A 17,030-nucleotide genomic window follows, 5' to 3' on the forward strand; every position below is an offset into this window, starting at 1 on the left:
CCACCAATCAGATGACTCGAGGCCACGTGAGATAGCGGCACTTCGATAACGACGCATACTCGGAATACGGGCCCAGGGCCCGTATTCAGAGTTTGCGTTGTTATTTGAAATGTTGCTATCTCACGTGACCTCCAGTCATCTGATTGGTCAAACGCCGGAACCGGAAAAGGTGGCAATTATGTTCCGGTGTTTCCACCAATGAGATGACTGGAAGTCGGGGAGATAGCGACACTTTCGATAACGAGAGTTCGACTGATTTATAGAAAGGGAAAGGCGCGGTAACTGTTTCACTGTCCACTGTTTTCTGTGGACACATCAACCGCGCCGTAAGGGAAGGGAGGAAGGTGGGAGTGAAAGTGGAAAGAGAAAAAGAAGAGCCGTAATAGAGGGCTCCGGAGTAATTTCGACCACCTGGGGATCTTTAACGTGCGCTGAGTGGTACTTCTCTAATGGGGCTGGGGCAGGTAGGTCCCTGCCACCGAATTTTTGTCTGTTGTAGCCACCTAGACTACTCAAGGCCTCTCCGCTCCTCCGTGACGTCATCACACTACGACGAACGCGGAAGCTGCGCGCTGCTGCGCGTTGCTGCGGGCTTATTCTTGTTTCACTAGAATTGTATTGTTGCCGCATGCGGAAACGTTCTTTGGTGTTTTAAGCCCCGTTGTTTAATAATAACAATAATAATTGGTTCATAGGAAAGGAAAAGCGCAGTATCTGTCACACTTGTTTCTGTGGACATCTGAACCGCGCCGTTAGGGAAGGGAGGAAGGTAAACATAACTTTTCAGTCGGCTGCAATATCGCAAGTAAACGTCTGTATATTCGTGCAGCGGATTTTCTAAAGAAGGTTAAAGTTTAAGGAAACAGCACATACTATAAATGAGTTTATGAAAAGCCAGAAGCACTGCTTTTATTGTGCCAGTGTTACTAACGCTACGGATATAAACATAGCTTCAGAAAGTCAGCTCTATAAACGCTGGGACATTCTTAAGTCTCTGTACTCGTTTTGGAAACAAATGGGAAGAAAGTTTCGCAATGATTTCATAGCACTCAAAACATGTAACTCTACGATCAGCAGTGGACTTTATTTTTGGCTCTAGAATTGATTTCAGCTCAATAAATACGTAAAATGTATCGAGTATGAAAGTATTTATTGAAAAATACTCTCGAGAGGCACTTGTAGCTGGACCAGAAAGATGCGTTGGGCAGTTTGGGAGTATGCTTGGTACTGCGTCAGGTCGAAGTCGTACCAGTTTCAGCTTAGCTTCAATCACTTTTCCCGTCTTCGCATCCACGTAACTTGTTTTGTCGACCACGTCCGCAGGCTTAAAGGGACGCTCGCAGGCCTATAGGATGTGAAATGAGACGTGTGAAGGATGCAATACCTGATGGTAAAAAAAAAAAAAAAAAAAAAAACCAGCAGCCCTACCTTTTAAGGTTCTAATGATCGCAATTTAGTTTAAAGTCCGCGCGCACTAAATATCAGTAATACTGTGTCCCTAAATCACATTCACGTAGTATAGAATAAGGTTCGCACCATAGCTATGGAAACTTTCTCTTTTAAGGCGGAAGCCTTTAATGGCTCATACTGTCGTGGACAAAATGTGTCCCGCTTTTGCGGCAGCTGTCACTTGGCGTTCCTCGGTGTGCGTTCAAGTGTGGAATTCAGATGCAGGAACGCTAGACAAGATGAGACTTCTGGAGGAAAGGCGCAGTATCCGTCGCACTTTCGCCGACGAGTGTGCGTTTGGGATGGTACGCCATCGCGATCCTGTCGCGTGGCGTTCTTTGGCGCGCGTTCAAGTGTGGGATTGCAGATGTCAGGAACGCTAGACAAGATGAGATTTCTCGGGCTTTCGCCTTCCACTACTTTACTTGCTAAAGTCCCTCGTTATTTTTAAGGTAACTATCACGTACACATAATCTCAGAGTATCTATGTAGCGTTAATGATGCAAAGAAGTTGTCGATAACAAATAGTAAAGAGGAATATTTGCCTTACCACCGATCGCTTTCCTGGTGTGAAATCGGCACGATGGATGGCTTTTATCCACTGAGCCCTTCTCACTGGGTCCAATGGGAACGTGAAGACTCTCACTATATCCCCACCATCATAGTTTCCGCGGCACCGCGGTACACAGCAATGTCCAGGCATTCTCAAAACGTGCACACTTGATGAAAACACTGCAGCCTCAGCGCAGACCTGTCACCGCCACTCATCCAGTGCTTATTTCTAAAAACAAATCAGCAGAACTTCTGCGACACACGTTGCACAAAGGCGAAATCTCGCACTGCAGTTGGAGCATGAACAAAACCACCTAGACTAACCACTCGCACCCCCCGCACCCGCCTCCCGGATATGCGCCGAGACGGGAGACGACGAAAGAGCTCCGTCGTAGTGTGATGACGTAGGCGCGAGGAGGAGGAGGATATGAAGAGGCCTTGTAGTCTAGGCTGTGTTGAGCAGGCCCGTGCATTTTCTTTTCCTTCTTCCTACAGCCACAACAACTCGCAGCGCGGTTGAGGTGTCCACAGTACGTGTGAAAGACACTGCGGCTTACCTTTCCTGTGAGCCAATTGCATTATTAATGCGAAAGCATTACTTCGGCCCCGACAGGGTGGTGCAGTGGTAAGACGCCCGACCACTGTGCCGGAGTACCCGGGTTCGAACCTGACTTCGGCGGCTGCGTTTCGATGGAGGTGAAACGAAAAGGCGTCCGTGTGCTGTGTGATGTCAGCGCACGTTAAAGATACCCAGGTGGTCGAAATTACTCCGTAGCCCTCCACTACGGCTCCTCTCTTTCTTACCACATTCACTCCCTTCCCTTACGGCGCGGTTAAGGTGTCCACAAAAAACAAGTGAGACAGTTACCGCGCCTTTCACTTCCTATAAATCAATCAAAGCATTACTTCGCTATGTTCACATATTTCTGTCCGCAGAACGTGTCAACAAAATGTGTCCGCAAAATCGTGTCCGCAGCTGTTGTAATTGAGAAGCGCTAGAGGTTGATGAGTAGTATCAATCGATAGAGGGTGACGTAATGTTGTGTCCGAAAAAATAATTAGGCCAATAAGTTAATTAGGTAATTAAGTAGAATAACTGGTTTACAGGAAAGGAAATGCGCAGTATCTGTCACACTTGTTCTGTGGATACCGTTACCGCGCTGTGAGGGAAGGGAGGAAGTTGGGAGTGAAAGCGGAAAGAGAGAAAGGGGTGCCATAATCCATAATGGTCGGTGGAGACAAGGTTTATTCATTTATTTTTAACGCTTGCTCTCGAAAGCTTCGTTTGTTTGTTGTGGATGTAGGAAGAAGGAAAACTAAATGCACGGGCCTGGTACTGGCTTTGTAGCTGAGCGCTGGTTGATTTAATTGATTTATAGGAAGGAAAAGGCGCGGTAACTCTCTCACGTATTTTCTGCGGACACCTCAACCGCGCCGTATGGAAGGGGTGATTTATCTGATTTATTTATAGGAAGAGAAAGGCGCGGTAACTGTCTCACTTGTTTTTCTGTGGACACCGCAACCGCGCCGTAAGGGAAGGGAGGAACATGGGAGTGAAAGTGGAATGAGAGAAAGAGGAGCCGTAGTGGAGGGCTACGGTGTAATTTCGACCACCTGGGGATCTTTAACGTGCGCTGACATCGCACAGCACACGGACGCCTCTTCGTTTCGCCTCCATCGAAACGCAGCCGCCGAGGTCGGGTTCGAACCCGGGTACTCCGGCACAGTAGTCGGGCGTCTTACCACTGCACCACCCCGGCGGGGCGAAGGAAGGGGTGAAGTTGGAAGTGAAAGTGGAAGGAGAGAAAGAGGAGCCGTAGTGGAAGGCTGCGGAGTAATTTCGACCACATGGGGATCTTTAACGTGCGCTGATATTGCACAGCACACGGACGCCTCTTCGTTTAGCCTCCATCGAAATGCAGCCGCCGAGGTCGGGTTCGAACCCGGGTACTCCGGCACAGTAATCGGGCGTCATTACCACTGCGCCACCCCGGCGGGGCAGTAGCTGAGCGCTGAGTCATCTCCGCTGCCTCATGCCGCTCTCCACTGCCTCTAGCGGACAGGAGAGAGAAAGTAGAGAAAAAAAGAAAAAGAAGAGGGAGAGAAAGACGCGCGCAGCAACAGCCGTCGTCCACCACCTAAGCGATGGCGGGTACAATGACGGCCTACAACAGATAAAAATTAGGTGGCAGGCTGCTCTCACCGACCCCTCCTGCACCCTTTGCACTTTCAACCACCCCACTGCCACCCTCACCCGGGTCTGGAGCACTTCACCACCTGGGAGGAATGGGAGACCCTGCTACGCTCTGAGGACCCGGTCCGGCAAAAGACCCCCACAGACCGAGCTGCCGACGTCATGAACCGTAGGAACAGGTTGGTTGGTTGGTTGGTTCATAGGAAGGGAAAGGCGCAGTATCTGTCACACTTGCTCTGTGGACACCTGAACCGCGCCGTAAGGGAAGGGATGAAGGTGGGAGTGAAAGTGGATAGAGAGAAAGGGGGGCCGTAGTGGAGGGCTACGGAGTAATTTCGACCACCTGGGGATCTTTAACGTGCGCTGACATCGCACAGCACACGGACCGTTTGAGTGTAGTGGGGCCGTGCGGGGGCCCAGGGGCCTGCGCGCCCCGAACTCCTCTGTTAAAATAAATGTTTTTACTACTACTACTACTGTACGAAAGGCATACTAACTCCTTCGGACCCGGGTTCACTGCATGGTGCGGCTGCTGCTTTTATTGGAGAAGTTGAAGAGGTCGGCATTCTGTGTGGCGTCAACTCAGGTAAAAAAATAATAATTATTATTACGCAAGCGATAAAAATAACTGGGAGTCGTACACTGCAGTATCTCTGACAGCCTATTTGTCGCAATTATTTAGTTCCATGCTACTGAATTGCTTTGGGAGCGACTAACAGAAATAACGTCGTTCAACGAAGAACTGCCTCGTAACCTAATCTCATGTTGGCACTTCAAACTGTCCGTCGCATATATACTAATGCGCATTCCGCGAAACATCGTCCATTATGTAACAAGAGAAAAAAAGGGTTCTTTTACGCAAATGCCGAGACGTCATATTCTTCGGCTCCCACGTAATGCAGTGAGGCAGTCATGGCAGTCAGGGTGGGACATCAGGAACGGAAAACAAGCAACGAGATACGGCACCGCTTCGAGACAACAAAAACATATACTGCTCGAAACAGCATCGAAATGCCGGTGATTTTTTTTAAACGCATGACAAACATATAAACATAGCGAAAGTTATATGCAAGCAATGAACGTGACTGTGCTAGAGATGTCCTTCGGAAGATTACGGTCGGAGCCATCAAAAATGGATCCTGACAGCGAATCGGGTCCGATAAGCGGTACGTGAGAAACGAAAGAGAAAGTAGACTGAGTATGTTCATATTTCTAAAAGCAGCTTTACCCTACAGTATCTCAGTGCAATATATTACCCCGAGAGGCCAAGACAGAGTGAATCTTGCGGAGACAGTAAGACCTAGTGGCCTACGTGACAGGAGAGGAAACATCCATATTAAAAACGGTGGCACGCGCATTAAAAGCATTACTGGTTGCCTGTAGAAATGCGTGGGAGATCCTGATAACGCCTTGCGACAAGACAGTGAAACGAAGGGGAAAGATTAAAGAGAGAGCAAGTTTCTAAGGCATTTGTAAAACGTCACATTGCATCGATTCCACTTTCGTTTTTCAGAGACGTGGGGAAGGAGGATTAGCGATGTGGCGGCGTGGCCCAGAAGTCTACAAGCCCTCGAATCACTTCCTGGATGATCGCTAAGGTGATACATATATATTACAGCCGCTGAAACCTGGGGACCATTCGATGCATTCAGCTGGGTTCCAGCTATTACCCCGCCGGGGTGGCGCAGTGGTTACGGTACTCGACTATATACTGTTCCCAAGGATGCGGGATCGAATCCCGGCCTCGGCGGCCGCTTTTCGATGGAGGCGAAAAGCAAGGCGCCCGTGTGCTGTGCGATGTCAGTGCACGTTAAAGAACCCCGACCAGGTGGTCGAAATTTTCGAAGTCCTCCACTACGGCGTCTCTCATAGCCTGAGTACCTTTGGGACGTTAAACCCCACAAACCAACCAACCAAACCAACCAAAAATCATTTATTCAAAGGCCTTGAGAATGCCGCAGCGTCAGGTAAGAAAGCGGCCTTCAGAGGTGTGAGTCTATTGCGACCGACCTCTCTGTGGTGTAATCGTAATAGCAGAGTTTGTCGCTGTGCAATTATCGTTCTCCGGACCATGAATGAATGTCTGCCCCGTCAAGAAAATATTTTCCACTGCTTCAGCTAGCTCACACTTTTTAATTGTTTCAGGTTTTCATTCAGCGGTAATCTGGTGGGGTGCCACGTGCCATCTTGCACCACCTTTAAGATTAGTGTTAGGTAATTAAAGTTATTTAATTTAATATACTCTAGCTTTCAGTGATAGCAGTCAAGTTACATGCGCGATCAAGGCTCTGCAGTATGGGATGGCTGACCAGCTCATTTGAGATGGTATTTGCCAAGAATAAAACTCGGCGGAAACTTAAACTCCGCCTTTACTATTATGTTATGACATGGCTTCCGTTTTCACCTTCCGTTGCTGATCCGTTCCAGCGTATATGTCCTTTGCTACTCGCTTAATCAATTCGTTAATTTGTGTCTCTATTATTTCGTACAAACTAATTAACACATAGTCGCGAGCTTTCAATGTTATGTGAAAGAGTACAGAGTACCCGTCAAAGATATATTGCCCGACTTTAACCACGCCTTTAACGAACGAGCAAGCGTGGCATATAGAGGCAACGTGCCTGAATTGCGATCCAAGGGTCCCGGGTTCAATTTTGATTTCGAAGGAACTATCAGAACTACCAGAATCAGCAGGTCATGTCCGCTAGGCCATGCCACGTGGTCTCGTGACGTCGCACAATCCGCCAACCAAGCATTGCTTGTGATTTTCCGCTCACAACACCGACGAGAACGACAACGTCGGATTTTGTACAGAATGAGCCCTTAGCACTGTCACGTCAGAAACGTCTAGCTCTTCGTCGACGGTGTGCACAAGCTTGAAAATCCCTACAGAAAGGTGTACCATATTCTCAAAATGGTAACTGCAATGAAAGGTCCGTAGGATACTGGAAGAGTTGCTGCTTCGTCTGTTCCTGCTCTTATATTCGACTCGGCAAGCGGGCACAGTTTCCCTGGCCGCTTGAAAATCAACCGCTAAATCAGTGCGCCCTCTTATCGCTGAACAATGCGCCGTTGGCGTTTTAAATTTAAAAAGGGAAAACTAACGGACGAAAGATGATCAACACCACGAATTAAATGACCGCGAAACACAACCAGTACATACAGTGCGTTTGGCTGAGGCAATGGAGACCCATAGCGTTGCTGACTTTGCTCCGCAGGTGCAGTTTCTTCTTGTCGATACCGTTTCAATTGAAAAGTTCAGTCTCACGTTTGGCCTGAGTTCGGGATGGCCTTCGCTTCGCCGCACTTTCCGGAAGATTACAGCTTGAATTTGCCAAGAATTTAAGATAAAACACTTCGTGCATATATAATAATCTGTCACGTCATGCCACTGCTCGGGTTAATGCCTGTCTATACCTACCGTGCCATGACAGCTACCGGAAATGTGCGCGTCGGCATACAATTGAGGATCCACAGCAAGCGGTCAATTACCGAGACTGATTTAAATAAACCAATCTCAATTTTATGCCACGAAAATCCCCTAAACCAAGAGTCCGATTTCTTTCTGGGAGTAGATTCGTCATACCAGTACCCGTATGTAAGTTGGCATTGCACTGTTCCTGAAACCACGCAGGAAGCCTCGCAGATGAGAGTCATATTTCTTTTCATGGTGGTCCACTTATTTGCAATAAGTTTTAACGCATCGCAGGCGTAGTAAACGTATAACAACGTTGGCATAGTCACATCCACAACTAAGCTCCGCGATACTTTCTCTTAAAACGTGCCCAATGACAGCACTGGCAACGAGACAGCGGCGATCCAGTAATTCACGAGCGGCAAACGACGTAAATCTCCAAGCGGGCACCGCATAGATCAGTCCGTTCTGCGACCACTAGCGGCGGAGGAGAAAGCTGCCATTACGGCTGTTGCATCAGACGCAGTATCAATGTCGGCGCAAGAACCCTTTTCTACGGGGCAGCGGCCTTAGCCCGGCTAACCGGTCTTTTCCTCCGACAAGCCAGGAGCCCGCCTGCCCGATAGCGCCAGGGGTCACACTTGCAAAGCGCGACAGCTCCGCCGACTGTGGTCCTACTGCCAGGGTGACCCTCGCCGATATGTCCCGCATCTCTTCCGGCGACATTGCTGGGCCGCTCCCTCTCTTTTGTCTGGAGAGGCTGGCGACTGGTCCCCAGAACAGAAAGACGGAGGAGGACGACCACACAGAGCCTATTTATAGTCGCGTGCATCCGGACATACCGTCCAATAGCTCGGAACAACATACAGGTAAGCACACGGACGTGTCCTGCTGTGTTGACTCGCGTGTTCTATACTGAGGCCCGTTTCACTGTCACTGTTTGTCCTCAAATATCGCATGTTTGGCTTCTGTAAGTGTAGCCAGCTAGCTTCTAGGCATAGAGTACTTTCTCCAGAGCATTTAGTGTGGGCGCTTCTATCCTAGCAGCGATAGAAAGGGGCTAAGGGTCTCCCAATCACGCGATAAGGCTGACGCGAAAGTGCAGCCTAAGCTGTTCCAGCAAGTTCCGGCATATTGTCTCAATCCTTACGACATCACCACCACCACCACCACCACCACCACCACCACCACCACCACCACCACCACCACCACCACCACCACCACCACCACCACCACCATCATCATCATCATCATCATCACCTACCTGACTATACTCACTGCAGGGCAAAGGACTCCCATATCCCTCCAGTTAACCGGGTCCTGCGCAGGCCACATACACCTAACCCCTCCAAGACTTCCTAATCTGATCCGCCTAACTTTCTGTCGCACTCTGCTTCGCTTGCTTACCCTTGAAATCCATTTTTTTTTGCTTAGCGACCATCGGTTACCTTGTCTTCCCATTTCATATGTCCTACGCACACCAACTAATTTTGCTTAACTTTCACTAGAATGTCGCTGGTCCGTGTTTGTTCTCTAACCCACTCTGCTCGCTTCCTGTCTCTTAACGTTTACCATTTTCATTTCCACAGCTCTCTGCGTTGTTCTCCATTTAACCTGAACCGTCTTTTGTTAACTGCAACGAACTTCAACCTTTCTGCCCCTACATCAGTGCCACTAAGATGCAGCTATTATATGCTTTCCTCTCGATAGTTATCGGTAAGCTCATCGATATCGGGCTCGAGGGATATCGCTCATTCACAATCTAAGAGAATTTGCCAAATGCGCTCCATTCCAATCTAATTTTCCTAGCCTATTCCCTTTGCTGACCGGATCAGCGGTCACAATTTGTCCTAAGTAGACGTGTTATCTTGCATCTTCCAGCACCTTGCTACCTAAACATCTGTTTCAAACCAAGGCTGTTGAGTATTGCTTTAATCTTCTGCACATTAATTTTAGGCCTGTTGTTGTACTTTGCCTTTCCAGGTCATTGGTCATCATTTGCCGTTCTTCCTCTGAGTTACGTAGCAACGTAATGTCATCACCGAATCGCAGATTAGTTAGATATTCTCTATGAACACTTATTCTTAACTGTTTCCAAAAAAAGGTATCTGACTACGTCCTCTAAGCAAATGGTGAATAGTACTGGAGAGATCGTACGTGTATTCTTGCGAAACTCTTTCTTATGAGAACATCGTTAGCTTTTTTTATGAAAAACTATGCTGAACAGCCACTAGAGGTATATTCCAATAAAGCACTCGAAGAAATAAATAATTGTGTTGGCTTTCAAGTTTTGAAGCCTGTTATGCTGTACCGTGGAGTTTGTCGCGTATAGCGCTCACCTCGAGAGCTGCTGGCTCCATGGTGGTAGCGACTACTCCGATTCAGCGTCGGTAAGAACAAAATACGTCTGTATACACTATTTACAGGGTACTGTATAGAACAAGGTTGGCACAGAGACCGAAGGCTACTAGTCATACGCTACTGTTCTCGCACAGCGACGGCCGGGGAGACTATGTATACGTCGCGTCCCCTCCTAGCAAGCGACACTGCACTCGGCGGTCACTCATGAAGTTCTCTCTCTCTCTCTCTCTCTCTCTCTCTCTCTCTCTCTCTCTCTCTCTCTCTCTCTCTCTCTCTCTCTCTCTCTCTCTCTCTCTCTCTCTCTCCCCCCCTCCCCCTAAGCGACAGCGCTTCTGCTCATACGGCTCGGGAGCCCATTGCCGTTCAAACTTTCCAATCCGGATGCAGAACTTATTGGCGGCGGCCCGAGATGTACAGCCTCGTCCACTTCTAGCTAGAACACGGTCACTGCTTTCAAGGTGTCATTGCATCCGACCCGGCCACGCAGTAATCTAAAGTGGCTGGCCATGTGAAGCAGCACATCCGTGTCTCTGTGTGCTTGCATCGCTTTGCATCGATATCTGCCTGCGTCAGATACAATGTTGCTTTAAAAGCAGTGACCGTGTTCTAGCTAGAAGTGGACGACCCTGTACAATCAGCGATCGCCCTAGTCGTGCACACCCACTCCAAATCTGCAGCGGAGCGGGGGGAGGGGGGGGGGGGGTTAGCGATTAACGTTGCGGTAGAGATTAATTCCGCTCATGCGATATGTCTGATGGTGGTGACTGCCGACATCGAATCTGCACTCACGCAGATTAACATGTCTTCGAGGTTGCACATCTTCGCGGCCGTGTTGCTGACGCTGACTTTGGTCGCGGTCCTGTCATCGGCGCAAGACTACCCTCCTTCAGGAAGGCCTGGCGGCTCTGGACGCGACTGCTACTACGTGTGCTTCCTGGACAACTGCACACGGCGCAAGTGCTACTACACGTGCAACAGGCCTCGGTACTGCGAGGAGGAGAGCGCTTCGCTGCTGCTCTCCGCCGGTGAGTACATCCTCATCTATCCCAGCATCTTGAAGTTAATGCCTCACAATCCGGCTTTTCTGTACTCTTAGAGTTTGAATTCTGAAATACGCTGTATACAAGTCAGGAATTAATCGAATAGCGAAACAACAAAGATTCGAAATTATGAGGACAGCTCTACCTGCTCTAGAAGCATGTTTCTCAAAACTTTGACATGAGTTTTCAATAAAACGCTGAACGCTTGTGTGAAACTGATTTCAAGGCTTCTATAATTTAGATATTTTAAAGCTAAAGCCTAGGAGTGCCACGAAAGCGAAAACTGTCCGCTGTGCGTCTGAATTAAGCCTCTCGCACCTGCCACGGTTGAAAGGCGGCAAAATGGAGATAGGTTTGATTTCTACTCTGTGCTTGTAGGGGAGCAGCGAAATAAATGAATAAAACGTAAACTTTAGATAAAACAAAAATCTCGAATGCAAGGAATGTCCTTAAGGTGCTTGTGCTCCTGGCTTGGTTCTTACTACGCAAAAACGAACATAGCGACCGTGTTCCGAACTACAGGTAGAGACATATTTCACAATTATTTTATTCGTGTAAATAGTCGACCTATCGAAATGGTGACAGGATTGAAGGCTGGGGATGTAATTGTTTTCAGCATACCATGAGACTCCCCCGTTAATCATACTCTAGCAAGCTTAGCGCTAGCTATACGATCAATATACGGGAATTAGTATTTGATTCCGATTTGCGCGAGGGTGCTAATTTATTGATAATTTTTATTTTTGGGCATAAAATAATTTTTTTTAATATGGGGCAAAACAAATCCATGAAACATCAGAAAACTGACAGGAATTGTTTTGTAAACATAACAGAAGTAAAGGCTATGTACTACTTTTTATAAAATATATTTGTTACGAATGGTGTGCATTCAGGCAGTGAAATCTGCTTTTGTCTTCAATGCTGTTTTTAATTTACAGTTTTGGACGTAATGTCAGGCATACCCGCTTACACTTCATTTTACGTTTGTGCATTTCACGGAAGTTCTCGCTTGCTACGTTATTTTCGGAACGCGTAAAGTATAAATTAAAACGTTTTTATATATTTGTTGGCTTTCAAACCTATATACGCGACATTCGATCTGCTGTTGTCATATATGCAATAAGAAGGGTGGGAGCTTGTCAAGCTGTTGTTCAGAAGCTTTTTTTTTTTTTTTTCTCACCTCTCAATGTTTAGAAGTAACTTGAAATAAACAGTACTCGTATTTGTAATACTATATAAATAGTGGGGAGTAGGCTTTTGCTATTGAATACCTCTTCGTCGATCAAATTGATCACCCTGAATGTTTTTGGCAATTTTTATGAGAAAATATAGGGGCTTCAAAGTACTGACAACTCAGAGGCTGCGATGGTGCGCTACTCACCATGACGGCGCTCACCAAAACTCAGCAGCTGGCGTCGCATTTTAATGCTGAGAAACAGAGAGGGAGAGAGAAAGACATCCTTTCGAACGGCCGATGCTCATGTCCGCGTACATCGAAGTGAAGACGTTGGTAGTCTTTACCCCAATACAGTGAAAGGGAGGTGAAGTACTATTGCGTTCTTGTCATGTCATAATTCATTAATTATAAGCGCCCTTAAACCAATGCTTAAACTTATCACGCTGCTTTTCAGGAGGTGGAGTAGAAGACGGTCTAGGCCAGCAGCCCGCTCCCGGTGACACCGTGGACAGCGCGGACGACCTGGGCAGCGTCCAAGAGCCTGACGCTACGCCGACCGCCTGACACAACCGTCATCTCTGAGAACGTCGATACATTTACGGCAGCTTTGTAGCCAACAGGCGCATCCTGGAACAAGTACCGACCTCGAAAAAGTACCGCTTGGCGCCTATACGCTCCAGCCTTTTTGCACGACTGCATGTTGGCGCTGTGCCCCGTCCTGGACGCTGAGGTACATCATGGATGACTCTCTCTCGCATCCATTCCTGGGTGGGCTAATAGGTGCAAGAATTACGATAGATTTGAACAGTGGCAGTTCGAAATATATATGCGGTGGCGTTTGTGCTCTCTTTGCAAAAGCAGCTGAGAGGCGATGTATGCGCAAAGTGGTAGCTACCATTGATTTGCCGATTACAATCAAGCCGGGAGAAGCAGCAATTCATCGAGGAATGAATCATAATAAACAAACGAAAAAGAAGACATTCTGAATGCTCCCTTGTGACGATACTTTCATCCTAAATCCTGGTAGGGAGGCCAGCCTTAAGTGGCTTCGGCTGTCGGTGGGTTCAGGTCTTGGAGTAATACTATGCTTTTGATAGTTAATAAGTCACCATCGGGTGCTCCTTTGGAAACTATAGGATACGGGCGGCGGGAAAGCATTGAGAGAAGTGCCAATTAAATAGTTTTAAACTTTCATACACAGCCCTCACGATTTAGGGCTTCTAAATATGTTTCGTAATTGTGGGCATTATTTCCTAACCGTGCCATTTCTTCTATAATGAGAAGTTTGCTCAAGTCTCCCATTAACGCAGGTATTATTTAGCAACTTCGCTAGAAGATTCCTTGGCGCATTTTATAGTGCGGGAAAGTGCAACTACTGCAAATGAGTTAGCGAAGAAAACATTGCTTCTGCGCGTGTCGTTTTCCCGTCGCAGAGCGGCAAAAAAAGATGATTACCGGCGCGACCCCGTTTCATGCCTGAATGTGTTTTGTGTGCTGTGTTCTATGCAGAAAAACAGAGACACTTGCGGTTCAAACATAGTGACTCGTGAATAACTGTTATTGTGGTGCAATAAATGATTTTTTTTTTTTTTTTCACATCTGTTCAGCGTCGTATTTCCCAGGGCGAAGGATCCATCGGCTCTCGGTGCTTGACACCAGTTAAGCGAGGAGTTAGTGACGTCTATCTTGGGCGATTTGCGTACACGGGCGAAATTTTGCCCTTCAAGAAATGGTGTAAAAAGTTCCACGTCTCTGCAAAGCGGTTGTCAGGAAAAGCGTTAGTGTGCACTAAGTGCACAAAGTGTGCACTTAGTGCACACTTTCTGCACTCAATGCACAAAGTGCACAAGTGCATTTAGTGTGCACTAAATGCATCCAACCACGAGACCAGGAATGATTTATTTCTGTACAGGAGTTTGAGATATCAGAACGAGCTCTCTCAACGGCAGGTGTGGCGTAAATAAAAGCAATTAAGGCATTACTTCTGCAGTATATGCTTGTTTCCGCTCGGGGTGTACGAGGCAGTTCAAATAAATGAACAGCAGGAAAGATTCGAGTGGTCTTATAGCTCTTTTAACGTTTACCGTGATGGATGTATCAGACAAGGCAAATTGTTATGGCTGTGTGCTCATTACCTTGCGTGAAGTGTTTCTTGTGTGTCAGCAGCATTCGGGCATCTGTTTTCACCACCATGGCACATCAACGCATCTCAAAGAAAACCTTAATAAATGATTGTCTGACACTGATCAGTCATCGAGACACCCGTGTTCCGATTAACAGAAATCTAACTTGCATGCGAGTGAGAACAAAAGAATTAGATCGAGCGAATTAAGGCGTCCGTACTAAATTGACGTAGATGGCAATCAGAGAGGTCAAGAGAAAAATCATCCGAAGAGTCTGGGAGCGAGAGTGTTTGACACATTCTACGAACTTTAGGTTGAGGGTGCAAAGCAAGTGAGGAAAAAAATAATGAATGTTCGGGACGTTCATACGTGAGCTGTAGGTAGGTCGTGTAGTGTAACGAGGTCAGGGTCATGCGTGAAGGGCATAATGAGTCGTAATCTATTTGTGGCTACATCAGTTGAGTCTGACAGATCAGTTGTCACGTGACCTATATGGCTCAAGTGATCTTGCTGTGCATTACCGTAATTTCATGCGCGGAAAAACGCCATATCTTAGAGGTCTCAAACAGCGCAACGGCACGTAAACGTACCCGACACCAGAGTCAAAGCCATCACGTTGTTTTTCAGCGCACGCTACGTGACGTCAGCGGAAATATTCCGTGGCCATAGTTAACCTGCTGATTCAATCGAAAGCACCGGCTGAGCTCCAACGCACACTACGGTGGCCCCCATTTATGGCATAGCCTCTTGATAGCCAGCCGTATTTCCGGGGAGCTTGACAAGATCGACGTTCCCAGATTACGGCCCCCCATTACCCCCATTGCCAACGGCCCCCCATTACCCCCATTGCCAAGAAAAAGATATGGTATTCTTCCAGCCTTTTTTCAGATGAGGGTGCTTGCAAGTACAACTACATCGCGTTCAAATATATAAAATAATTTTAGAGCAGGTGCGCATTTAATTTTCTATTCCATTGTGAAATAACTTAGGCCACTTTTTTATGAGCTAGCAAGCATCAACGTGGGAGTGCGGGAGCGACGGAGTCCTTCTCACTGACCGTTGTTCCAAGGGCACTGCTGCGATGTGGTGTACTGATTTCCGGTCGGTCGGTGAAGGTCACATCTCGTTCGAAGCGTTGGTCGCATATGGGGCACGAAGAACGGATATGCGTTGCCTTTAAACAGGTGAGGATATGACCTCGCATCAGCCCAGTGGTTTTCGAGCGCCGCTCAAAGGTAGCTATAACGGTACGCAACCTTCAACGCTGAGGGCGAGGTTACCGGACAAAGACAAAGAAAACGTTTCGGTGGATGTGGTAACAAACAATTCATACTGGTTCTAAGTAGACTAGAAATGAAGACTTTTCTATCGAATTTTCTCAGGACGATCTGTACACTCTGAGTAGGTGAAAGAAATGCCACTTGTTTCAGTAAATCGCACTCAAATTTCGAATAGACAGATTGTTTTCATACCAACTGATATCTTTAAACATGCAGTTAGTAGATTACGACACTAAATTTTATTCTTACGGTTACCTTTGCGAAAAGAACTTACACAGAGAACCGTTTCCACTGTGCATGACGCGAGATTCAGGGACCTTTAATGTTGTATTATTATTTGAATATATTCTCCGATGCGAGTTGTAGAGAACGCTTCTCATGTTTCCACTGTATACTTCTACCACTAAATCGACGCGAAAGCCAGGTAACGGGCGCTTAACTATTCGTGCAGTAAAATGAGACAGACCCTCCGACTGCGCGTCCTCTGCCATCGCCATATTGTTTTCAAAGCAAGGTAACACACCTCATTACGGCAGCAACTAAACGTATGACTCCCAATCTGATAACGAGCGCTAATTCGCGAGCGCTAATAGCTGTCGTTGTACAATGTGGCACTTTTCTCCTGAACTATGAACTCCAGCATGGACTAGTAGCAACGGGCCAACGCGGCGACCGCGATCAAATGCTGTTGGATTAGGAGATCCATCCAACGAGCTCTTCACTGATTTTTTTGGATTCAGTAGATAGTTTTCATTTGAATGAATCTTGTTATATTACCCTATCCCTCAGCTCCCGATCGTGCCTTCCTTCTTACGCGGTAAACATCCTCTTATTCTTTGAAAGGTAAACAACCCTGCGAATGATCTGTGGTAATCAACCTGCGGCTACACCGACTCCTGCCGCTGCTATTGCGCCGAGGCGATGACTCGGGCTTTAAAACCGAATCCACTTTCGTGACTCCCAATTTCCTGTCTCAGCGATATATTAATTAGCGAAGTTGCTACCGCGAAATGTGACTTTGTGTGACCATTAAGTTGATTTTTTTTTTTGCTTACTTAAGCATCACACTTGAAAGAGTATTAATACTATATGCTACCCTGCAACACTATGAGGACACATCTTCTCTGTATGCAACAGAAGCGTCGGATTCCTGGGCTGTCATGCTTTCTTGTTAAATTAATTAGGAAGTGTACTCACCTACCCACGGTAGAGCATTTCAACAATGTTTTTCCAGGAACACAGCGAAGGCACGCGCTCTTTTATAACTATTGCTTTTATAACCAATGCGTGCACTTACTGTTGGTGGTTCCATGACAGCAAACAAGAATCGCTTGCCGTTTAAAGCAGTAGACAGTGTCTTGCTGCTTACAGGCCACACTTAAAGACATCGCTTGAGTATTTTTGTTTGGGTCTATAAAAAAACTAAAAAAAAAAATGAA

The 17,030-nt window shown here is 47.0% G+C and overlaps 1 protein-coding gene across 1 annotated transcript; it reads left to right on the plus strand.

The window, feature by feature from the left end:
- Positions 1-10,770: 10,770 nt before the first annotated feature.
- On the plus strand, positions 10,771-12,752 carry LOC146189792 (uncharacterized). Its single transcript, XM_084605342.1, has 2 exons — positions 10,771-10,996; positions 12,643-12,752. Exons 1-2 carry the CDS (start codon positions 10,771-10,773, stop codon positions 12,750-12,752), a joined length of 336 nt encoding a protein of 111 aa, XP_084461468.1.
- The last annotated feature ends 4,278 nt before the right edge of the window (positions 12,753-17,030 follow it).

The sequence above is a fragment of the Amblyomma maculatum genome, chromosome 5 (assembly GCF_055883805.1).
Source record: "Amblyomma maculatum isolate TAMU_Amacu chromosome 5, ASM5588380v1, whole genome shotgun sequence".
Lineage (NCBI taxonomy): Eukaryota > Metazoa > Arthropoda > Arachnida > Ixodida > Ixodidae > Amblyomma > Amblyomma maculatum.

Coding starts and splice junctions, on each gene's coding strand:
- LOC146189792 (XM_084605342.1), top strand. CDS start 10,771: ATGTCTTCGAGGTTGCACATCTTCGCGGCCGTGTTGCTGACGCTGACT. Junction 10,997..12,642: donor TTCGCTGCTGCTCTCCGCCG/GTGAGTACATCC, acceptor GCTGCTTTTCAG/GAGGTGGAGTAGAAGACGGT.